This window comes from Salmo trutta, chromosome 26 (assembly GCF_901001165.1).
Source record: "Salmo trutta chromosome 26, fSalTru1.1, whole genome shotgun sequence".
In the NCBI taxonomy this organism is placed as follows: domain Eukaryota; kingdom Metazoa; phylum Chordata; class Actinopteri; order Salmoniformes; family Salmonidae; genus Salmo; species Salmo trutta.
This window is the reverse complement of record NC_042982.1, coordinates 29811744-29836735: the sequence shown is the minus strand read 5'-3', so window position 1 is coordinate 29836735 and position 24992 is coordinate 29811744. Positions and strand designations below refer to the sequence as shown.

The window sequence follows — 24992 nt, the reverse complement described above, 5'->3', positions numbered from 1 at the left end:
CAGTTTTATGACATCCCATTACAAATGATTTATGGCCGGGGAGGGCTAGGATATATTCTTCTGTTGCGCTGAGGGATGATCAGAATAACTGTCCTCTTTAGACATCATCATGGAAACTCAGAAATGGTCCATCGTGGCCCTGTGTCTGCTGGGGGTTTTGGGTTCAACCACCGTCAAAGGTAAAAGACCTGCCAGACACACATTTACTCTGGATGGTCACCTGACCTGACTTAGCTCATCTCCTGCTCTTCTCATCGACTTACTTCTAGACAATCACTATTACTTTCTTCTGAGTTGTGTTTGTAATTATATTCACTATTTTCATTGGTTTCTAGGGTTCTAATCTCCTCTCACTCCATCATCATACTCTCTCTCTCACCTGATCTCACTCTTCTCTTACTCTTCCCTCTGCTTGATCTCCTCTCACTTGTCTTAAACTTCTAAACTCTTAATTCCCTCTGTCTCTCTTCTCTCTCACCTCGTTAAACAAGTTCTCCTAATCTGCCAAAACATCAAAGTACGAAACAACTACTATCTGCAGTCCTAATTGAAACCCATGACAATATGTAATTGAAGCCCTGTCTGTAACCTCCTATCGATAGTATATTACGGTAGCCTTCTATCTACAGTATGTTACAGTAGTCTCCTATCTATAGTATATTACTGTAGCCTTCTATCTACAGTATGTTACTGTAGCCTCCTATCTACAGTATGTTACTGTAGCCTCCTATCTACAGTATGTTACTGTAAACTCTGTCGTAGAAAATTGCAAGATTATGTTATAACGCTTGTATTGTATTATAATGGTTGTTTTATTCGACAGAATATAGTATTCTGTTAACTATTGTGTGTGTTTTACTGAGGATGGGCCTCTATGAGATAGCACTGACAGAGGAGATTTACGACGTCTTTGGGTAATAAAGCCTGAAGAGCATTCCAGAGAACATGAGCTAATGGTTCTGTTCTATATCGTACCAGGGAGAGACAGTTCCAGTTTGGAGTAGGAGGACCAGACACTGGTCTATACAATGAAAACTGTTGACACAGCAGTTGCTGTCTGCTATGTTTTATAGATATCTTACATACAAATCTTAACCTTGTGACCATTCTATGTATCTGTTGTTCGTCATGTACGTTGAGAAGGGCGTATCTTGGCTATAAAAGATTTTTGTACTTTTGTGTTGTCACTTTTCAATGGCGCATCATCGTAAGTCAAGTGTTATTGCAAAGCTCTTATCATTAAAGATGTAGTTTAAGTATAACTCTGACTGGTGTGTGAAGTTTAACTCTCCTAATTTGGTAATGCAGAAATTAGCCACCACATTTGGCGACGAGGATGGGATGTGAATCTTCACTTGGTTACCACCTGCGTGCAAATCGTGCACGCAGGATCCCTCAAACGTGGAATCTCCAGGAAACCACACTTCGGGAACGAAGCAGATGGACCCAGCTTTGATCTGAGAGGCAGCGAGCCGAGTGGATACCACATCTCGAACTTAGTTTTTTTTTTAAAGAAAGAGGTGAGCAAAACACACTTGAAGTCAAGTTTTTAGAAAAGCCTCTGTTAGGTGAGCTCTGAGTGTGTATTCCTTTGTTAGGGGGGCACCTTGGAGGCGTAAGCTGGGCCGAGTCAGAGGAGAGTAATCTGAGAGTTTGCGGACTCAAAGATACTCTGCCACTGGTCGGTTGCGGGCGACCTAGAGCCGTCCTGACACTGAATTGATCACAGTGGGGATTGGTGCGGGTTGTGGGGGTGAGGGGCCAGGGTGACTGTGTTCTGTGTGAAACATGGTACTTGGTGAAGCCCTATTGGAATAAGGACCTCGTTCTGAAAGTGTCTGTGTGACTGTCTAAGTGACCCTCAGAGGTGGTGAATTCCAATTATTTTAAATGTGCTAGCCAGGTATGCCCTGGGTTACTCTGTGTGAGTATTTTGTTTTGGGACCACTAGGTAATCTTTGTAGGAGCGTTCTGTGTGAGCGGGGTCGGTTGACTCTGTGTGGGTAACCTTTCACTTATGTTCTGATGTTCTGTGTGGACATCTGACCAGTTCTGTGTGAGCATCTGACCAATCTTTTGTGGGTGATCCTTAAAGTTCTGTGTGAGTACCTAAGAATTTCTAATGTTTTATATGGATTCTGTGAATATATGAAAATATGATCAATTGTATGTGTGTATAATCGATTACTAGAGATTTGATAAAGTAATGCTGAGAATATAATTACATACAATTTAAACCATCCATTCGTAGACGTACTTAGGTTTTGAGTTGGTATCTTTAATGGATAATTTGATAAAGAGTATGTTTTAAGCACTATTAAGCTGTCTAAAACAATCTGGGCAATTGTGTTCTAGAAACTGATTGGAGTGTGTCCACTTTTGGTTAATTTACCTTAACAATGAAACTAGAAAATTCTTATTGGATTATCTCCGTCTGGGTACAACATTTGAAATAAAACTGCCCTTAAGGTCTGAAAATGTTTTATTTTTTCTTCCCAGTATGAGTGGAGTTGCTGGATTTATTGAATAAACTTTTTTCATAAAGTTAGAGCGAATTAAGATGGAATCTCGATGTAATTTATAATGTCGTACAAAGCCTAGGGTATCCATCAAACTAATTATCATTGCGTGATTAATGTTATGTAGTAAAGTAATTGAAATGCGTTGCATGAGAAAACATAATCTACTTTTATTAAAAGGCGCAAGATCTGTTTCCTAGTCAATGAATGTCGATTTTACTCTTTGACTGCTAATCTATTCATTTGGCATGTGAGAATCATCGCCGGAGTAACGCTTGGACCTTTAAATTAGGGCTATTTTCTGGGAATTGTCTCGGTAGTACGTGCCTAATTTTACCATTACAGACAATTGTAAAGTCGGTGTATTTGCGTGGGAGTCTTAGTCATTTAAATAGCATTGGTGGTTCAGTGGTAGAATTCTCGCCTGCCATACGGGAGGCCTGGGTTCGTTTCCCGGCCAATGCACCAATTGATTCAAATCTGGGTTTCTGATTGTAATTCAACTGTTAGTATGTTTTGCCTGGAAAGATACGGTCGCTAGTGTTTGTTTAAGATATAAACTAAACGTTTTAATAGCTTGTTTAGTATTAAATTAAGAGACTAATTCATTCAACATAAATAGTGGAGAGTTTTTTTTCTAAAGTATTATTCACCTCGTAAAGCTATCGCCAGTTTTGTACAACGCGACTCAGACCAGAGCATACCGGACCTATTTTCTCTCCATATCCCCGAATTTCTACCGCAAGCTCTGGACATTTACTCCTGGATCTTGCAGCTAACTAGCTGCTATCCAAGTGACTATTGGCTAACGTCGATTCCAGAGCAAACACCAATTATTGGAGCTAGCCAACTGAAGAGTTCCATCAGCCACTCCTGGGCTACAATCACCTATCCGGACCCGTTTTACTGCCGATGCGGAGCCCCACCGGGCCTTCACGACTGGACTACCGACGTTATCTGCCCGAGGGAGTTATTCAACTGGCCCCTCCATCGCAACCTGAACCTGAACGCCCATTTGAACCTGAACTAACCTGAACGCCCATCTGCTAACTGCGGCCCGCTAATCGTTAGCTGTCTTGAGCATATCGGCTGCTATCTGAACAGGTCTATTGAACAATCTTCTTGGGCCACTATAACTAGAACTATTTCGACAATTGGATTGGTCCCCTCTACCACACGGAACCCACTAATCTACCGACGGAAACGCACGGGGTGGCTAAAAACAGACCTCCATCTTCTGCTAGCTTGCTACCCATGGCTCGGCTAGCTGTCTGAATCGCCGTGACCCCAACCAACCTCACTACTCACTGGACCCTTATGATCACTCGGCTAAGCATGCCTCTCCTTAATGTCAATATGCTGTGTCCATTTCTGTTCTGGTTAGTGTTTATTGGCTTAGTTCACTGTAGAGCATCTAGCCCTGCTCATTATACCTTATCCAACCTTTCAGTTCCACCACCCACACATGCGATGACATCACCTGGTTTCAATGATGTTTCTAGAGACAATATCTCTCTCATCATCACTCAATGCCTAGGTTTACCTCCACTGTATTCACATCCTACCATACCTTTGTCTGTACACTATACCTTGACTTGTTGACTTGACTTGTTGCACCCTCGACAACTACTATGATTATTATTATTTGACCATGCTGGTCATTTATGAACATTTGAACATCTAGGCCATGTGCTGTTATAATCTCCACCCGGCACAGCCAGAAGAGGACTGGCCACCCCTCATAGCCTGGTTCCTCTCTAGGTTTCTTCCTAGGTTTTGGCCTTTCTAGGGAGTTTTTCCTAGCCACCGTGCTTCTACACCTGCATTGCTTGCTGTTTGGGGTTTTAGGCTGTGTTTCTGTACAGCACTTTGAGATATCAGCTGATGTAAGAAGGGCTATATAAATACATTTGATTTGATTTGAATCTATTTTATCGCCCCCAGAAACCTGCTCCTTTTACTTAACCTACTCCTCCTCTGTTCCTCTGGCGATGTAGAGGTGAATCCAGGCCCTGCAGTGCCTAGTGTCGTGGACGAATCAGAATTAGTTGAGTAACATGGATAATTAAGATGTTTTATTAGTATAATATGCTTATTTTATTTATTTTTATTTATTTCACCTTTATTTAACCAGGTAGGCAAGTTGAGAACAAGTTCTCATTTACAATTGCGACCTGGCCAAGATAAAGCAAAGCAGTTTGACAACATACAAAAACACAGAGTTACACATGGAGTAAAACAACATACAATCAATGATGCAGTAGAAAAAAATAAGACTATATACAATGTGAGCAAATGATGTGAGATAATGGAGGTAAAGGCAAAAAAAATGCCATGGTGGCAGAGTAAATAAAGTATGGCAAGAAAAACACTGGAAAGGTAGATTTGTAGTTTGAAGAAAGTTGAAAGTTAAAATATAAATAATATGGTGCAAAGGAGCAAAATAAATAAAATAAATAAATACAGTAGGGGAAAAGGTAGTAGTTTGGGCTCAATTAAAGATGGGCTATGTACAGGTGCAGAGATCTGTGAGCTGCTCTGACAGCTGGTGCTTAAAGCTAGTGAGGGAGATAAGTGTTTCCAGTTTTAGAGATTTTTGTAGTTCGTTCCAGTCATTGGCAGCTGAGAACTGGAAGGAGAGACGACCAAAGGAGGAGTTGGCTTTAGGGGTGACCAGAGAGATATACCTGCTGGAGCGCGTGCTACAGGTGGGTGCTGCTATGGTGACCAGTGAGCGGAGATAAGGGGGGACTTTACCTAGCAGGGTCTTGTAGATGACCTGGAGCCAATGTGTTTGGCGACGATTATGAAGTGAAGGCCAGCCAACGAGAGCATACAGGTCGCAGTGGTGGGTTGTATATGGGGCTTTGGTGACAAAACGGATGGCACTGTGATAGACTGCATCCAGCTTGTTGAGTAGGGTATTGGAGGCTATTTTGTAAATGACATCGCCGAAGTCGAGGATTGGTAGGATGGTCAGTTTTACGAGGGTATGTTTGGCAGCATGAGTGAAGGATGCTTTGTTGCGAAATAGGAAGCCAATTCTAGATTTCACTTTGGATTGGAGATGATTGATGTGAGTCTGGAAGGAGAGTTTACAGTCTAACCAGACACCTAGGTATTTGTAGTTGTCCACAAATTCTAAGTTAGAACCGTCCAGAGAAGTTATGCTGGATGGGCGGGCAGGTGCAGGCAGCGATCGGTTGAAGAGCATGCATTTAGTTTTACTTGTGTTTAGGAGCAGTTGGAGACCACGGAAGGAGAGTTGAATGGCATTGAAGCTCGTCTGGAGGGTTGTTAACACAGTGTACTTGTCATTAGAAAGTGTCCATTGGACTCTGGTGTCTTTTCAGTTGCACGTCTCCCTTAGCTGGGGCTCAGACACTTGGGGCCCAGAGAGGGGAGAGGTCAGATTTGTCGTCATGGGAATGTGTCTTTACTTATTCTTAAACCATGTGAAGGGATGGCGTGATTAATGGGGAACCAATGACTTGTCTCCACAATGTCTGTGAGCAAGTCACTCCCTCCTTTTCTTTATTGTGGGGAGGATTATGGCAGTAAATGGACCCTTGTGTGTCCTCTCTTAGATCTCGCACTTATCCTGTGATAATATATGGCCTAGAGGCTCACTCCCCAGTGAGCCTGTCCAGGAGTAGGGTCAAGAGGGGGTTTGCTTGAGATGGGAGTATCTAGAGTTGACAATTGATATATGCCATTGGATGAAATTGTGTTTTTGTTCTATACCGTACCAGGGAGGGACGGTTCTAAGGAGAACAAATACTGGGCTATTCAATGAACCAGGTTGACATAGCAGTTACTGTCTGCTGTGTTTTATGGATATCTGTCATACAAAACTTAACCTTTGTGAACTGTTACTAAGTATCTGTGGTTTGTCAATGTAGGTTGAAGGGGGTGTATCGTTGCTATAAAAGATCTCTGTAGCCATTGTGTAACTACCTCATTCAATGGTTCATTCGAGAGAGTGCATTATTGGGGGTCAAGTACTTTTGCAAAAGTATCTTAAGTAATAAAGATGTAGTTTAACCCGGACTGGTGTGTTTGTAACTCTTCTCATTTGGTAATGCAGAAATTAGCCACCACACTAGCTCCACTCATATTCCCCAGGCGCTCTCTTTTGATGACTTCTGTAATCGTAAAAGCCTTGGTTTCATGCATGTTAACATTAGAAGCCTCCTCCCTAAGTTTTTTTTATTCACTGCTTTAGCACACTCTGCCAACCCGGAAATATTATCCGTGTCTGAATCCTGGCTTAGGAAAACCACCAATAACTCTGAAATCTCCATCCCTAACTACAACATTTTCAGACAAGATACAACGGCCAAAGGGGGCAGTGTTGCAATCTACTACAGAGATAGCCTGCAGAGTTCTGTCCTACTATCCAGGTCTGCACCCAAGCAATTTGAACTTCTACTTTTAAAAATCCACCTCTCCAAAAACAAGTCTCTCACCGTTGCCGCCTGCTACAGACCACCCTCTGACCCCAGCTGTGCTCTGGATACCATATGTGAACTGATTGCCCCCCATATATCTTCAGAGCTCGTGCTGCTAGGTGACCTAAACTGTGTCACCTACTTAACACCCCGGCCATCCTACAATCTAAGCTTGATGCCCTCAATCTCACACAAATTATCAATGAACCTACCAGGTACAACCCCAATGCCATAAACACGGGCACCCTCATAGATATCATCCTAACCAACTTGCCCTCTAAATCCACCTCTGCTGTTTTCAACCAAGATCTCAGCGATCACTGCCTCATTGCCTGCATCCGTAATGGGTCAGCTGTCAAACGACCTCCACTCATCACTATCAAACGCTCCCTGAAACACTTCAGTGAGCAGGCCTTTCTAATCGACCTGGCCCGGGTATCCTGGAAGGATATCGACCTCATCCCGTCAGTAGAGGATGCCTGGTTATTTTTTTTAAATGCCTTCCTCACAATCTTAAATAAGCATGCCCCATTCAAGAAATTTTGAACCAGGAACAGATATAGCCCTTGGTTCTCTCCAGACCTGACTGCCCTTAACCAACACAAAAACATCCTGTGGTGTTCTGCATTAGCATCGAACAGCCCCCGTGAAATACAACTTTTTAGGGAAGTTAGAAACCAATATACCACAGGCAATTAGAAAAGCCAAGGCTAGCTTTTTCAACCAGAAATTTGCTTCCTGCAACACAAACTCAAAAAAGTTCTGGGACATTGTATAGTCCATGGAGAATAAGCGCACCTCCTCCCAGCTGCCCACTGCACTGAGGATAGCAAACTCTGTCACCACCGATAAATCCACTATAATTGAGAATTTCAATAAGCATTTTACTACGGCTGGCCATGCTTTCCACCTGGCCACCCCTACCCCGGTCAACAGCACTGCACCCCCCACAGCAACTCGCCCAAGCCTTCCCCATTTCTCCTTCTCCCAAATCCAGTCAGCTGATGTTCTGAAAGAGCTGCAATATCTGGACCCCCACAAATCAGCCGGGCTAGACAATCTGGACCCTTTCTAAAATGATCTGCCGAAATTGTTGCAACCCCTATTACTAGCCTGTTCAACCTCTCTTTTGTGTCGTCTGAGATTCCCAAAGATTGGAAAGCAGCTGCGGTCATCCCCCTCTTCAAAGGGGGGGGACACTCTTGACCCAAACTGCTACAGACCTATATCTATCCTACCCTGCCTTTCTAAGGTCTTCGAAAGCCAAGTTAACAAACAGATCACCGACCATTTCGAATCCCACCGTACCTTCTCCACTATGCAATCTGGTTTCCGAGCTGGTCATGGGTGCACCTCAGCCACGCTCAAGGTCCTAAACGATATCTTAACTGCCTTCGATAAGAAACAGTACTGTGCAGCCGTATTCATTGACCTGGACAAGGCTTTCGACTCTGTCAATCAGCACATCCTCATCGGCAGACACAACAGCCTTGGTTTCTCAAATGATTGCCTCGACTGGTTCACCAACTACTTCTCCGACAGAGTTCAGTGTGTCAAATCTGAGGGCCTGTTGTCCGGGCCTCTGGCAGTCTCTATGGGGGTGCCACAGGGTTCAATTCTTGGGCCGACTCTCTTCTCTGTATATATCAACGATGTCACTCTTGCTGCTGGTGAGTCTCTGATCCACCTCTACGCAGATGACACCATTCTGTATACTTCTGGCCCTGCTTTGGACACTGTGTTAACAACCCTCCAGACGAGCTTCAATGCCATACAACTCTCCTTCCGTGGCCTCCAACTGCTCTTAAATACAAGTAAAACTGAATGCATGCTCTTCAACCGATCGCTGCCTGCACCTGCCCGCCCATCCAGCATCACTACTCTGGACGGTTCTGACTTAGAATATGTGGACAACTACAAATACCTAGGTGTCTGGTTAGACTGTAAACTCTCCTTCCAGACTCACATAAAACATCTCCAATCCATAGTTAGACCTAGAATTGGCTTCCTATTTTGCAACAAAGCATCCTTCACTCATGCTGCCAAACATACCCTCGTAAAACTGACCATCTTACCGATCCTCGACTTTGGCGATGTCATTTACAAAATAGCCTCCAACACCCTACTCAACAAATTGGATGCAGTCTATCACAGTGCCATCCGTTTTGTCACCAAAGCCCCATATACTACCCACCACTGTGACCTGTACGCTCTCGTTGGCTGGCCCTCACTTCATACTCGTCGCCAAACCCACTGGCTCCAGGTCATCTACAAGACCCTGTTAGGTAAAGTCCCGCCTTATCTCTGCTCGCTGGTCACCATAGCTGCACCCACCCGTAGCACGCGTTCCAGCAGGTATATTTCACTTGTCACCCCCAAAGCCAATTCCTCCTTTGGCCACCTCTCCTTCCAGTTCTCTGCTGCCAATGACTGGAACGAACTACAAAAATCTCTGAAACTGGAAACACTTATCTCCCTCACTAGCTTTAAGCACCAGCTGTCAGAGCAGCTCACAGATCACTGCACCTGTACATAGCCCATCTATAAATAGCCCAAACAACTCCCTCTTCCCCTACTTTATTTATTTATTTTGCTCCTTTGCACCCCAGTATTTCTACTTTGCACACTCATCTACTGTCAAATCTACCATTCCAGTGGTTTAATTGCTATATTGTATTTACTTCGCCACCATGGCCTTTTTTTGCCTTTACCTCCCTTATCTCACCTCATTTGCTCACATGGTATATAGACTTATTTTTCTACTGCATTATTGACTGTATGTTTGTTTATTCCATGTGTAACTCTGTGTTGTTGTATGTGTCGAACTGCTTTGCTTTATCTTGGCCAGGTCGCAGTTGTAAATGAGAACTTGTTCTCAACTTGCCTACCTGGTTAAATAAAGGTGAAATAAATAAATAAGGTAACTGTGATAGAGTTGTGCCCACCGAAATGTGTTTTTATTCTTATAGATTGACTGATGTATTTTATAAATTTGGCGCTTTACATGTTATTTTTAAAGTCTTGGACATTTCATAAGTGTTAAGCCGAAAGAGAAGAGAAAGTTGTAACGTTTGGTTTTAATCTTACGATAGAGGTAAGGCAGAACGTTACTTGAGTAGGGGTTATATTTTTGCCTAATGGTAAGGTAAGTTGGTTGTGCGCGCTGGGCTATATTTGGCTGTAAGGGATTCAGGTGTGAATAAGGAAACATTTTGTGATAATGTATTCTGATCATTGTTGCTTGGTTTATTGTTTAGGTAACACCAGTGAATTTGAGCAGGAAGTTAATGTATTCTAACATTATAATCTGTTTCCATTACGTGGAACAATGTCAGGTCATTAAAGTGGATTGCAGTTTGACTTTATTTTTATTTTTACAGGGACAGTGCAAATGAATCACAGTTGTGTGTGTGTGTGTGTCTAATGGCAGGGTATTCCAGACATGGGAAGCTCTCACACTGAAAACAGATTGACTAAAGGTGCTTTTCCTTAAGGGAACTATACAGTCATCTCTCATGGCGGACCTTGTGGATCTGCTGCCATAAGGTTTGGGTTTTCTGTTTCACAAAAGTACTGAGTGGAGGGCAGGAGTTTATGCTTTCTATAGCTATTGGGCTTCCTATCAAGCACTTTGAGAGCCTGTTTGCAGACAGACTGAATGGGTTTTAATGTTGTACAGCAAGCTTGGGCCCAACTAGTAAAGTAGTATGTTAAGTGGGGGAGTATCATAGATTTGAAGTATAGTTTTGTTACCTCTGTAGTCAAACAATTTCAGAAGTTTTGGAAATTAGCTAGGTTGAATTTGGTTATTTGAGTTATCTTTTTCATTTGCTTTTTAAAAGAGAGGTTGGAATCAAGTATGATGCCATGGTACTTAAAATCAGATACCACCTGGAGCTTTTCGCCTGATACATAGACATCTGTCTCAGGGGCAACAGTTGTTTTCTTTGTGAGGAACATGCTGACTGTGTTTTTTTATTGAGACGCAAACAGTCCCTGAGCAACTTTGTCATCTGAACCATTACAGTAGTGAGTTCTTGTGTAGCTTGTTGTTTGTTATTTGCATGCATTTATCACTGTATCATCTGCATACATTGGAACTTCAGACCCTGTACAGACAGAAGGAAGATCATTCATGTACGAGCTGAACAGTATTGACCTTTGGGGAATGAAAACATTGTAGATATGAGTGGAAAAAAGTTCATTTTGACTCTTTACGCTGAGACAGCACCAACTTTTAAAGATTTTAGATTTGTTAAACGACAGGTTTGTTTTTACTACATTTATGCAACAGGTTGAAATGATTAGATTGCTGGAAAGGGGTTATGGGTTTGTTAACTGTTTATTGTTGATTTTAGGTGTTGATTTTACTTAATTAAACATTGTATTATCTGATGTGTTTGAGTAGGATTCTTTCTTCCAGGACGGATGGAAGTTACCTAAAGTATGTATGTTAAAGGAGACATGGGAGAACACGTCTCAAACAACATTTTATTAAATGCCTGTAATTGAATTTCACTGATTCCTTACATTGAGAAATTTCCTACATTTGCGATAGAGGGCATTGCCTTTAACTAAGGGTAGGCTGCTTTAAGTCTATTTTCCTATGACTAAATGGGATTCAATAATTTTTCTTTGTGGAGTTTTTCAGATTAGTGATTTTAATTTGATTATGTTATTTGAAATTTTATCTTTTGACCAGTAGTAGTGTTTTTTTTTATACATTACTCTCATGGAGAGGTATGTGTTAAAAATGGGGGGGGATTCAGTCCTTTGAGGTTTTGGATTGAAGTTTACACACCTTGAGTGATATGTGAAGGAGTGTATTGTTGTGTTTGTTCTGTTCTATTCCCGATGGGTTATAGGTCTAACTTCCTGATTTTGTGGCTCTGCGATGGAGTTGACAGTGTGATGGGAAGTATAAGCCAATTTGAAAGAATCATTTCAATAGAATGTGTTGTTAATGAACTGAACTAAACTGTTCTGATCTGTTCTTTCGAGTTTATCATGAAAAGTGACATCAGACGGTATCTTAATGCATGATAGAGATAATTGGACCGAACAGTGTGTGTACCTCAAAACCCCCTCTAACTGGCTGAAGAAGAGTGACAAAGGCGTTGAATACGGCCCTGTCCGCACCACTTCTACCGAGAGAAAGGAGCCAAGCCAGAAATCGGTGTACAGTATCCGATCTAAGCTATCAACTGCTTTTCTCTCATGTTTTTCTCAGGAGTGTGAGAGGAGTCCACGTGGAGTGAGGATGGGGAGAGATCTGTTCTAAACTTCTCTTATGTTGCTGTTATACTGGTTGACGAATGGACAAGACATAATGGGTGGTAAAGGTGAGACATTGAAATTGGGACATTATCATGGGCCGTCCACTTTGAAATGTAAAGCTATCTGAAGAAGAACGAAAAGGACGCCAGAAGAATCAGTGCCTGGAGGAGGGGGTTGGTCAACTGTGCCCAAAACGGTTTAGACTTTTGGGGTATCAGGTTGATTGTAGAGGTCTACACCACGTAGAATTATAGTAAATTGAGCTACTGATCTGTATTATAATCGTGATAAAAAGGTTAATAGTAGAATTATGGGATAATTATACTGGATGTTAATATAAATGTACATTCTGCCAATGTTGATGTGTGTTTAAATTGAGTTTTTACTTTAAGTGATAGGACCAATTTGAATCAGTGAGCGATGTCATTTTAAAATTTTGGTTGCATAATTAACTGGGTTCTAATTATGATTTTATTTGGAAATTGAATGATTTTTAAAACTGAAGGATTGAGTTGAGTATGTTAATATCTATATGAGTGAAGCAATTAATGTATTAGGGATTGATTGTTTTGATTGTTATGAACTAAAGATGTTGACGCTATTATAAGCATGCCATGGTGAATGCCATGGGTGAACTCTGATCTGGAGAGTGAAATTGATCCCAATCTATTTGATCAATAGGCAGTGCCTTATAAATAGTGGAATCATGATGCTTGTCTTGGGTCATGTTCATTAGGCACCAAAGGGATACATTTTATTTTAACTAGGAGTCACTACCTGGATTTGTCCAACAAGATATGCTCATTTTTTTTATGGGATGGAAATTGTCATTTCCAACATACTATGCTGATCCATTGGAGTGTGATAGATAACTAAAGCTTATTTTATTAAACTCCATTGTTGCATGCACTGCATTATGCATTAATTATGTGCTTTTCACTGTTTATGGAAAATATAGCTTTGAATCTCATAAACTGTATGCATTTTTAGTTTTTCTTCGTGGGTTCGTGCAGGTGACTGTGTATCATAACCTTCCCAGACAAATTGCAAGAGTGCTTAGAAAATGTGTTGGGGGTTTGAATGAGGCTGAGTTAGTGTTGTGGAAGCTGGTCATGTGAAGGAACCCCATGCAATGAGTTATTGTTTTGTGATTTTTGGTTTATGTAGAAAATATGTATTTTCTATGTGAAAGAATGTTCTTAAATCTTGTAATTTTCTTTTAAGTTGAGAAGATTCTCAAAATGGGGGAGATGTCGTGGAAAATTGCAAGATTATCTTATAATGCTTGTATTGTATTATAATGGTTGTTTTATTAGACAGAATAGAGTATTCTGTTAACTATTGTGTGTGTTTTACTGAGGATGGGCCTCTATGAGATAGCACTGACAGAGGAGATTTACGATGTCTTTGTGTAATAAAGCCTGAAGAGCATTCCAGAGAACATGAGCTAATGGTTCTGTTCTATATCGTACCAGGGAGAGACAGTTCCAGTTTGGAGTAGGAGGACCAGACACTGGTCTATACAATGAAAACTGTTGATACAGCAGTTACTGTCTGCTATGTTTTATAGATATCTTTCATACAAAACGTAACCTTGTGACCCATTCTATGTATCTGTTGTTCGTCATGTACGTTGAGAAGGGTGTATCTTGGCTATAAAGATCTTTGTACTTTTGTGTTGTCACTTTCAATGGTGCATCATTGAAAGTCAAGTGTTATTGCAAAGCTTACATTACATTTTTTTACATTTTAGTCATTTAGCAGACGCTCTTATCCAGAGCGACTTACAGTAGTGAATAAATACATTTCATTTTCATTTCATACATTTTTTTTTTTCTTCGTACTTGTAGATGTAGTTTAAGTATAACTCTGACTGGTGGGTGAAGTTTAACTCTCCTCATTTGGTAATGCAGAAATTAGCCACCACAACTCCTATCTACAGTATGTTACTGTAGCCTCCTACCTACAGTATGTTACTGTAGCCTCCTATCTACAGTATGTTATGGTAGCCTTCTATCTACAGTATGTTACTGTAGCCTCCTATATACAGTATGTTACTGTAGCCTGTCTACAATATGTTGCTCTAGCCTCCTATCTACAGTAGGTTACTGTAGCCTCCTATCTACAGTATGTTACTGTTGCCTCCTATCTACAGTATGTTACTGTAGCTTCCTGTCTACAGTATGTTACTGTAGCCTTCTATCTACAGTATGTTGTGGTAGCCTCCTATCTACAGTATGTTACTGTAGCCTCCTATCTACAGTATGTTACTGTAGCCTCCTATCTACAGTATGTTACGGTAGCCTCCTATCTACAGTATGTTACTGTAGCCTCCTATCTACAGTATGTTACAGTAGCCTCCTATCTACAGTATGTTACAGTAGCCTCCTATCTACAGTATGTTACTGTTGCCTCCTATCTATAGTATGTTACTGTAGCTTTCTATCTACAGTATGTTACAGTAGCCTCCTATCTATAGTATGTTACAGTAGCCTCCTATCTATAGTATGTTACTGTAGCCTCCTATCTACAGTATGTTACTGTAGCCTCCTATCTACAGTATGTTACTGTAGCCTCCTATCTACAGTATGTTACTGTAGCCTCCTATCTACAGTATGTTACTGTAGCCTCCTATCTACAGTATGTTACTGTAGCCTCCTATCTACAGTATGTTACTGTAGCCTCCTATCTACAGTATGTTACTGTAGCCTCCTATCTACAGTATGTTACTGTAGCCTCCTATCTACAGTATGTTACTGTAGCCTCCTATCTACAGTATGTTACTGTTACCTCCTATCTACAGTATGTTACTGTAGCCTCCTATCTACAGTATGTTACTGTAGCCTCCTATCTACAGTATGTTACTGTTGCCTCCTATCTACAGTATGTTACTGTAGCCTCCTATCTACAGTATGTTACTGTAGCCTCCTATCTACAGTATGTTACTGTTGCCTCCTATCTACAGTATGTTACTGTAGCCTCCTATCTACAGTATGTTACTGTTGCCTCCTATCTACAGTATGTTACTGTAGCCTCCTATCTACAGTATGTTACTGTAGCCTCCTATCTACAGTATGTTACTGTTACCTCCTATCTACAGTATCTTTAGCTGAAGGAGATAAAAGACCAGGCAAGTGAAGTATGATAGTCGTCACTACATGTCTCATGGAGCCTGACCAAAGACCAGTTCATAGTGTTTATCTCTATCCCCTCTGATCTCTCTCTCACACACATACACTCTCTCAAAGTAGATTATATCAAATATTACAGAAGTTAAAACATTTTTATATTCCTGAAATGTTTGCTCTGTGTAAGTTTTGAGAGCTAGAGGAGTTCAGATAAGTGTGTTTTAGATACGTATGTTTTTATTAGTGTTTTAGATACGTATGTTTTTGAGAAGTATGTGTCTGGCCCAGTTGAGGAGGAGAACCCAGAGTTCTGGAGAGCCCAGGGTGCCAAGGCTTTGCAGGCGGCGCTGAACATGAAGTTGAACACCAATGTGGCCAAAAACATCATGCTCTTCCTGGGTGACGGTGAGTGACCAATCACCATCCAAACCTCACAGTGGTGTATTAAACGTACCCAAATCTTACATAACAAATACAATGAGTGAAACTCATTCGAAACCTCCTTTTCCAGCCTATTCTAATTCACCAGTTACAGTCCAGTTCAACCCCAGTGTGACCTATTTCTCTGTGCCATTCCCCCCAAGGTATGGGCATTACCACCATCACAGCAGCTCGAATCCTCAAGGGCCAGATGCACAACCAGTCTGGAGAGGAGACAGTGATGACCATGGATACTTTCCCCCATGCGGGCCTCCTCAAGGTACACAAACAAACAAACAAAGCTTCAAATACATACATTAACATGCATAGAGATACCCACAGAGATTACACTTTGTTTGATGTGCAGCTGCAACCATGGCTACCTCTTTCAGAGGAAGAGATTGTCTGTTGTGTATTGATGTGTATAATGATGTATGTATGAGGTGCAAGCTCATGCGTACATATGTGCAATGTGTACTTATGCATTGATGTTTGATGTCCAGATGCAGGTGTGTAGTTTATTCATGTGTATTCCTTTCTATCCCTTAATGTCTGCATGTACTGTCTGTCTGTGTGCAGACGTACAGTGTTGACTTCCAGATCCCTGACAGTTCATCCACAGCCACAGCCTACCTGTGTGGTGTTAAGACCAACCTGAACACGGTCGGGGTGAACGCTGCCGCACGCAATGGAATCTGCAAGACCCAGAAGGGCAACGAGGTCACCTCTATTCTCAAGTGGGCCAAAGATGCTGGTAGGAACCATATCTCTGTCCAACTTCCCACGTCACTAGGGCCCCGAGTTTGTCCTGATCCAGTTGACTTACCAGGAAAACCTTACAGACGATAACTAGGGTCCAGAGTTTTTCCTGGACATGTTATATAATCAGGTGGGTGTTAGATACCGATACAAAACACTAATAAACACAAGAGAGATAACAGTTGGCTAGATGTTCAGTTGAGTCCATAAGGACCACCAGTAGCTGGTTGGCTGGAGTCTGGGCCCTCTGGTTTCTTTGGTGATCAAGTGTTGTGGCCTGGTGTAATACTGAGCTGCTGATGGAGGCAGGAGAATGTTACCTTGACTGTTATCATGTTCCCTTATCACCAACAATAGATATTTCATAACTCCCAGCTCCACAGCCCTGACCCTTACACAGGAGGCTGATGTCCCTTCAGAGAGAGAGAATAAAAGCAACCGTGTGTTTGATAGAGAGCACAATATAGAAAGTGCTTCCAGCAGCAGTAAAACTGATGAATTACCTGCTATGAATTACTTGTAAATATTCAAATTTCAATGCCGTATAATGTGATATCTGACACAAAAACACAGCCACATGGCTATATCACACATTATATATACAGTAAGTATTCAAACCAAGGGGGATTATTTTGATAGTGGACAAGGTTTGACGGAAAACCTTCCCCTGACCCTCTCCCTCCCTCCTTCCTTTCTGACTTCCTCCTCTCCCACCCTCCTTTTTTCCTTACCTCTCACTCTTCCTCACCTCACACTCTTCCTCCTTCCCTCCCTCATTCCCTCCTAGGTAAATCCGTTGGCATCGTCACGACAACGCGGGTCCAGCATGCAACTCCTGCCACAACCTATGCCCACAGTGCCAGCAGGAAGTGGTACAGCGATGCAGACATGCCCGCCTCTGCCAAGAAAGAAGGATGCACAGACATTGCCTCTCAGCTCCTAAACAACACTGACATTGATGTGAGCAGCCAAAACCCCTCTGTTGACCCATCAGAGTTATTGTTATTCATGAACTCTGTTTCTCTATTGACCCAGAGAGTTATTGTTATTCATGGCCTCTGTTTCTCTATTGACTTAGAGAGTTATTGTTATTCATGACCTCTGTTTCTCTATTGACCCAGAGAGTTATTGTTATTCATGACCTCTGTTTCTCTATTGACCCAGAGAGTTATTGTTATTCATGTCCTCTGTTTCTCTATTGACCCAGAGATTTATTGTTATTCATGAACTCTGTTTCTCTATTGACCCAGAGAGTTATTGTTATTCATGGCCACTGTTTCTCTATTGACCCAGAGAGTTATTGTTATTCATGACATCTCAGCTCCTCTATTGACCCAGAGAGTTATTGTTATTCATGGACCTCTGTTTCTCTATTGACCCAGAGAGTTATTGTTATTCATGACATCTCAGCTCCTCTATTGACCCAGAGAGTTATTGTTATTCATGAACTCTGTTTCTCTATTGACCCAGAGAGTTATTGTTATTCATGACCTCTCAGCTCCTCTATTGACCCAGAGAGTTATTGTTATTCATGGACCTCTGTTTCTCTATTGACCCAGAGAGTTATTGTTATTCATGACCTCTGTTTCTCTATTGACCCAGAGAGTTATTGTTATTCATGACCTCTCAGCTCCTCTATTGACCCAGAGAGTTATTGTTATTCATGGACCTCTGTTTCTCTATTGACCCAGAGAGTTATTGTTATTCATGACCTCTCAGCACCTCTATTGACCCAGAGAGTTATTGTTATTCATGAACTCTGTTTCTCTATTGACCCAGAGATTTATTGTTATTCAGTAGTCATTGATGAAGGCCAGCCTGAGACTATGACTAAAGAGAATGTCATTAGGTCTGAAATCTGAAGGTCAAGTCTGAAGGTCAAGTCTGTGGTGAATCTGGTTGAGGGCAAGCTGATTGCCTCAGTTGTTATTGTTATTCAATACCAACCCTGACCATGAACATGAATGATGTGTCCGTCTCCAGGTGATCATCGGCGGGGGGAGGAAGTACATGACCCCTAAGGGCACCTGGGACCCAGAGTACCCCCGAGACCTGGCCTCCAGTGGCAAGAGACAGGACGGACGCCATCTCATCTCTGACTGGCAGAAGATGAAAGTCGGAAAGGTAGAGAGAGAAAACTATGGAACAAAAAATTGACACACAACATTGGTTACATTCAGAAACAAAATTGCCCAAAGACGTGTATTCAGACTGCCCCTCTCTCTTTCTTTCTTTCTCTCTTTCTCTCTTTCTTTCTTTCTTTCTTTCTCTCTTTCTTTCTTTCTTTCTTTCTCTCTTTCTTTCTTTCTTTCTTTCTTTCTCTCTCTTTCTTTCTTTCTTTCTTTCTTTCTTTCTTTCTTTCTGTCTTTCTGTCTGTCTGTCTGTCTGTCTGTCTGTCTGTCTGTCTGTCTGTCTGTCTGTCTGTCTGTCTGTCTGTCTGTCTGTCTGTCTGTCTGTCTGTCTGTCTGTCTGTCTGTCTGTCTGTCTGTCTGTCTGTCTGTCTGTTTCTTTCTTTCTTTCTTTCTTTCTTTCTTTCTTTCTCTCTTTCTTTCTTTCTTTCTTTCTTTCTCTCTTTCTTTCTTTCTTTCTCTCTTTCTTTCTTTCTTTCTCTCTTTCTTTCTTTCTTTCTTTCTTTCTTTCTTTCTGTCTTTCTTTCTGTCTGTCTGTCTGTCTGTCTGTCTGTCTGTCTGTCTGTCTGTCTGTCTGTCTCTCTTTCTTTCTTTCTTTCTTTTCTTTCTTTCTTTCTTTCTTTCTGTCTGTCTGTCTGTCTGTCTGTCTGTCTGTCTGTCTGTCTGTCTGTGAGACAGGTGGCTCGTTATGTGTGGAACAGGACTGACTTTGACGCTGTGGACCCTGACACCACTGACTACCTTATGGGTAAATGATTGTAGTATTCTGGTCAATCTTCTGTGTATTCTGGAAAGCTGAGTATTTGAAGGTCACAGCAAACATTACTGCTGATTCTTACTGTATATCAATAGACACTGGGGTGTCCTTGGTTCTTTCACTTTGGAATAGAGTTCCTCATCCTGCCTTACCTGTTCCTTAGGCTACATATATGTATTGTGAATATTGACTAAGCTGATACTGACCCATTTTATCACACATTTACACGGGCTGAAGCGCATTGAGTACACTCTTCCTGTTCTACAACCTTCTTTTCTTACCTGATCAACCCTGTTCTCTGCAGCCCTGTTTGAGCCTGGAGACCTGCGCTTCGACGTGGAGAGAGACCCCACCATGGACCCTTCCATCGCTGAGACCACAGAAAAGGCCATTCGCATCCTCAGCAAAAACCCCAAGGGATTTTTCCTCCTGGTAGAAGGTGAGCAAAGGGTTAACCAAGCTGTCAGTCAATGAATCCATCCATCAACCCAATCTCAACAAGTTCCTCCTTAACATAGATGCACGGTTGTTGTTAAAATACAATCTATTGATCGAATAATCACACCACTTGCTTATATAACTGAACACCAACATGCATTGGTTTCAAAGTGTGTGTACCCGTATTTCTGGATCCTGAGGCAATACAGAGGTTGGTTAGTTGCTGTTCTGATGCGTGTCTCTCAGCAAGATGGTTAGGGACTGCAGTACACTACATGTATCTGCAGACTGCAGTAGTACCTGCATGTGTTTTCCGCAGTGTGATGAGGGGGAGCATTATGTTGAAAAGGGGGGGATACCTCGTCAGTTGTACAACTAAATGCCTTCAACTGAAATGTGTCTTTCGCATTTAACCCAACCCCTCAGAGAGGTGCGGGGCCTAATACGGGACACTACTGATCCACAGCGGTGGCTCTTGGGCCCAGGCCCTCATCCATCCTACCTTCAATCTGAGGCACCACCCTTGGACCTGATTGTGCTGTTGAGCGTCTTGCATCTTCAACAATGGGTTTTAAATAACACATCGCAGCAGGCTTTAAATAGAGCTGGGCATATGGTGCACCGTACCCTCTCCTCCTGCTCCCTGGGAACCCAACATATTAGCCCCACTCCTCTCCACCTCTCTGACTGCATTGATAAGAGAACAGCAGCTAGGTTGGTTTTACTTGGCTAAGTAACACTTGTAGTAGTGTCATTTCAACTTTATTTCAACATTACTCCAATGTTATTAGTGTTCTTTTTATTTGAATACCAGGAGCCAGTGGTTCCTTGTCCCTTTTATACACAGACCTAGGTTCAGTTTACCTTCCCCCGATCTTAACCTTAAATCATTAAAGATGACACCAAAATACTGAGCTTAGATCAGTGTTTATGGGTAACTTCATCCGTCTCTTTCCCTGTATGTGTGTCAGGTGGACGTATCGACCAGGGCCACCATGCCAGCAGAGCCTCCATGGCGTTGCACGAGACGGTTGCCTTTGACAATGCTGTCGCCAAGGGCCTGGAGCTGACCAATGAGGAGGAGACTCTCACCCTGGTGACAGCTGACCACTCCCACGCCTTCACCTTCAATGGATACCCCTTTAGAGGGCAAAGCATTCTGGGTACGCAACGACCTCACAGAAACAACTTTCTGTATGGATTATGGTTTATGTTTTCCCCATACAGTTAGAGTTGGTTATTTTAGTAATCATTGTGATTATAGGGATTTTTCACTACAGTGTTTATATAGTTAAAGGAATGTTTGGTCAACTTTTTTTTGCTGGTTCCATGATTAGAAGTTTGGGTCAGGTCATGCTGAATTGATGAAACTACCAATAGTCATGTTGCATTAGTTAGTAATGCTCTTATGTAGTGAAGCAGTAAGAATCTCTCCCCCCTTTACACACACACCCCTCTGTGGACAGGACGTCCTCATTCTGCCTCCTCTCCCCCCACCTTCCTGCTCTGCACCCCCCTTCCCCAAGGTGTCACTCCTCACAGCTGTGATGACATCAGAGGAGGTGGTGGTGTGCTCCACTAGACGGCCTCAGCCTCCGTCTGGGAGACGCTACTGGCACTTTGACATTTCCTCTCCCCTGCAATTACAGAGGAAAACAAACAGCTTAGATCACTCCCTAACCTCCCCTCTCTGCCTCTCCCTCCCTCCCCTCTCTGCCTCTCTCTACCTCCCCTCTCTTCCTCTCTCTACCTCCCCTCTCTACCTCTCTCTCCCTCCCCTCTCTGCCTTTCTCTCCCTCCCCTCTCTGCCTCTCTCTCCCTCTCCTCTCTGTCTCTCTCTCCCTCTCCTCTCTGCCCCTCTCTCCCTCCCTTCTCTGCCCCTCTCTCCCTCCCTTCTCTGCCTCTTTCCCTCCCCTTTCTGCCTCTCTCCCTCTATCGCTCCTTCTATGAGACTCTCCAGCGTTCAGGCCTCCCTCCCTCTCCTCTCCTCCCTCCCTCTGCCTCTCCCTCTCTCTCTGTGGCTCCCCATTGTTCAGCCCTCTCTCCCTCCATCCATCACTCTCTCTCTCTCTCTCTCTCTCTCTCTCCCTGTGGCCCCCCACTGGTCCAGCCTCCCAGGTCTTGGTGATTAATGCAGTAGTGAAACACTGAGCAGTTCATCAGTAGGGGCTGGAAAGTCTAATATCTCATCTGTCTGGAGACAACCTGCTCGAACCCTAGCTCCCTTGGGACACGCTCCTCCTCTCTTACTGTGTGTGTGTGTGTGTGTGTGTGTGTGTGTGTGTGTGTGTGTGTAAGACCTTTACATTGTGATTCATCCGGCTGTGTGTCTCTCTCACAGGAAAATCTCCTCTGTATGGGAAGGATATGCTGCCTTACACAACTCTGATGTACGGAAACGGCCCTGGATACAAAGTCGTAGACAACAAGCGCCCTGACATCCGTAATGTGGATACACGTAAGAAACCAAAACTATGTTCTGTTCTTGTAAAGCGTTCCTCTCTGTACTCTCCTCCCTTCAACCTGTAGCTTCCTCTCTGTACTCTCCTCCCTTCACCTGTAGCTTTCCTCTCTGTACTCTCCTCCCTTCACCTGTAGCTTTCCTCTCTAGTACTCTCCTCCCTTCACCTGTAGCTTTCCTCTCTGTACTCTCCTCCCTTCACCTGTAGCTTTCCTCTCTGTACTCTCCTCCCTTCACCTGTAGCTTTCCTCTCTGTACTCTCCTCCCTTCACCTGTGGCCTTCTTGATAAATATCACTCCTGCAGAATATTTATCTCTCCAGTCATATTTCAATATTTATTCACCTTGGTCAGAGTCGAGAAGGACTACGTGCAGCTGTCTGCGGTGCCCCTGGACACTGAGACCCATGGTGGGGAAGATGTGGCAGTGCTGGCCCGCGGCCCCATGGCACACCTCTTCCACGGGGTCCAGGAGCAGAGTTACCTGGCCCACGCCATGGCCTACGCTGGCTGTGTGGGACGGGACCTCAGGCACTGTGAAAGTAGACCTCAACACACCAATACCCAGAGGATCCTCGTCACTACTACTGATGATGACAGGAACAGTGCACCATCCCAGGTATCCTCCATCTCTCTGGTTACTGCCCTACTGGCTGCCGTGCTGCACTGAGAGTCCGTGTGGAGGTGGTGAGAAGAGGGAGGGAGGAGAAAGAGGAGAATGAAGGCAGAATGAAAGAGGTCCATTTGTTTTGCTACCTCCTCTTCAACAAAAAAGTGCTCTGTACAAAATTATTTTGTCAAATTATGTAAATGATGACAATACTCCTAATTTGTATATGTTTATATTAAATAAATAATATATTTGTTTCTATAACCAGTATATGGACTAGAAGATAACCATTCTGCCAACTTTGTCTTCATTTCAGCTCTGAGTCAAGAATAACACATTGGTTTGTCAGATAAAAACTGCTATAGGCCTACTTATCAGTGTGAGGAAACCATAGAAGGATTAGGATTGGGGAATGACTAGTCCCTCCTGGCGGGCCAAAAGCCGTTGATCTCCCATTCTAATATCTGAGGATCGAGGCCTGCAAGTGTTGATGACATTACTGACAGCAGCCCATTAATAATTAATAATGCAACATATTTAAGATCACATATTTCTGTCCCATAATGACAGATCATTGTAATTATGTGTACAGGTGTTGCAGCTTGGGTATTACGAGTGACCCGGGACCCTCCTTGCACCCAATTTTCTCTCTTCTTGTACAAGCATCAGGTCATTCCTTGTGTTGTAGACACCCTTCAAACTATTGCGTTGTACTTATGTGTAATGTATAATCCACCATTTGCATAGGCTACTTGTCGAGCAAATAAGAGGACCACAATGGAAATATTCTGTCGGACTTACTTGTGTGTTTTTTGTGAAGTCTATACGCCATTCCTTTCCTAGTGTAATGATTCCACCTGCTATCTCAACCAAGCCTTGCCAATTCACTGAGCTTATTACAATAGTCAGTTGGTTCCTTGAGCTATTAATTGATTGCAAATCTAGCCTAAGCAATCTATCTGTGCCTCTGGCTTCAAGCAGCAATCATTCCGGTGCACCGCGCACATTGCCTTCTCTCCACTCAGGTGTTGTTTACCCAATACCGCCTTTTGGTGCCGCTAGAAACACAAAGAAAGCAGCTTGCGGCATGTTGTGTGTGATATTCGGTGCTGCAAATTTGAAATGTTTGCGAAATCGAGACAGATTGCGCACTGGTGGGTGTATGGTATTGGACAGGTTAGGACAATAGGTATCAAAGGACGATGAAAGGGGTATAGAGGAGAAAAAACACAATGAGCTTCTACATTAAAACAATGAGGGGTTCAACAAGGGTCCTTCTAATGTCCTCAAAGTTCCCTGAAGAACCTTAGGGTTCTTGGCACTGAAATATTGCCACAAAAGGTTCTTCCAAGAACCCCAGAGGTGGGGTTAATCGAGGAACCTCTTTAGTTATTGGGGGTTCTTTCAGGAACCTAACTGACCACCTTAAACAGTTTTATTTGAATTTGATAAGACAGCAGGTGCAGGCACTTAACTGAAACATGTAAAGATCTCCTAAATGTAAGATAAGGTTTCTCCTTTATGATGATACCATCGATCTTTCATATTTATGCAAATAGCTGTGTCATGTCACACTTTCTCCCTTTTTAGAAATTCTGAAAATGGCCAATTCAATTATAGGAATCAACAAAGAGGTAAGAATATGTAAGAATATGTTAAATCTGCGTTGGGTGCAGATTACTTAATGGCTGGCTCACTTATTTGCATGTGTCTGCAGGTGTACTGACCAGGAGGCACACAAAGTATATATCGTTGGTATTGGTTTGTCTCAATGTTATGCAGATCACATGTATCATCTACAAATAATTTGAATGAATGGTTTCTCTAAAACCTTATAGGACTCTGTCACAGCAGCCATCTTCCTCCTCCCTTGCCTCTTCAATGAAAATCCCAGAGGCATCTACATTATGGACAAGGTATGAAAATCGTTGTCAAAAGTCACCTGTTCGATCACCATGCACTGCAAAATCATTCTGGCTATGGATAACCTACAGACGCCATCAACATGCCAGAGGACTATTGGACTGGAGGATACCTTTTTTTG

The 24992-nt window shown here is 42.7% G+C and overlaps 1 protein-coding gene and 1 non-coding gene across 2 annotated transcripts; both read left to right on the top strand.

The window, feature by feature from the left end:
- The first annotated feature begins 41 nt into the window (after positions 1 to 41).
- Positions 42 to 23008, top strand: alp3 (alkaline phosphatase 3). Its single transcript, XM_029715647.1, has 11 exons — positions 42 to 179; positions 15664 to 15780; positions 15960 to 16075; positions 16375 to 16549; positions 17342 to 17514; positions 18538 to 18678; positions 19362 to 19431; positions 19745 to 19879; positions 20850 to 21041; positions 22220 to 22336; positions 22695 to 23008. The coding sequence occupies exons 1-11, from the start codon at positions 110 to 112 to the stop codon at positions 23006 to 23008; spliced, it is 1620 nt and encodes a 539-aa protein (XP_029571507.1). The 5' UTR covers positions 42 to 109.
- On the top strand, positions 2914 to 2984 carry trnag-gcc (transfer RNA glycine (anticodon GCC)). The gene has a single exon. It is a non-coding gene; the product is annotated as a tRNA-Gly (tRNA).
- Positions 23009 to 24992: the final 1984 nt, after the last annotated feature.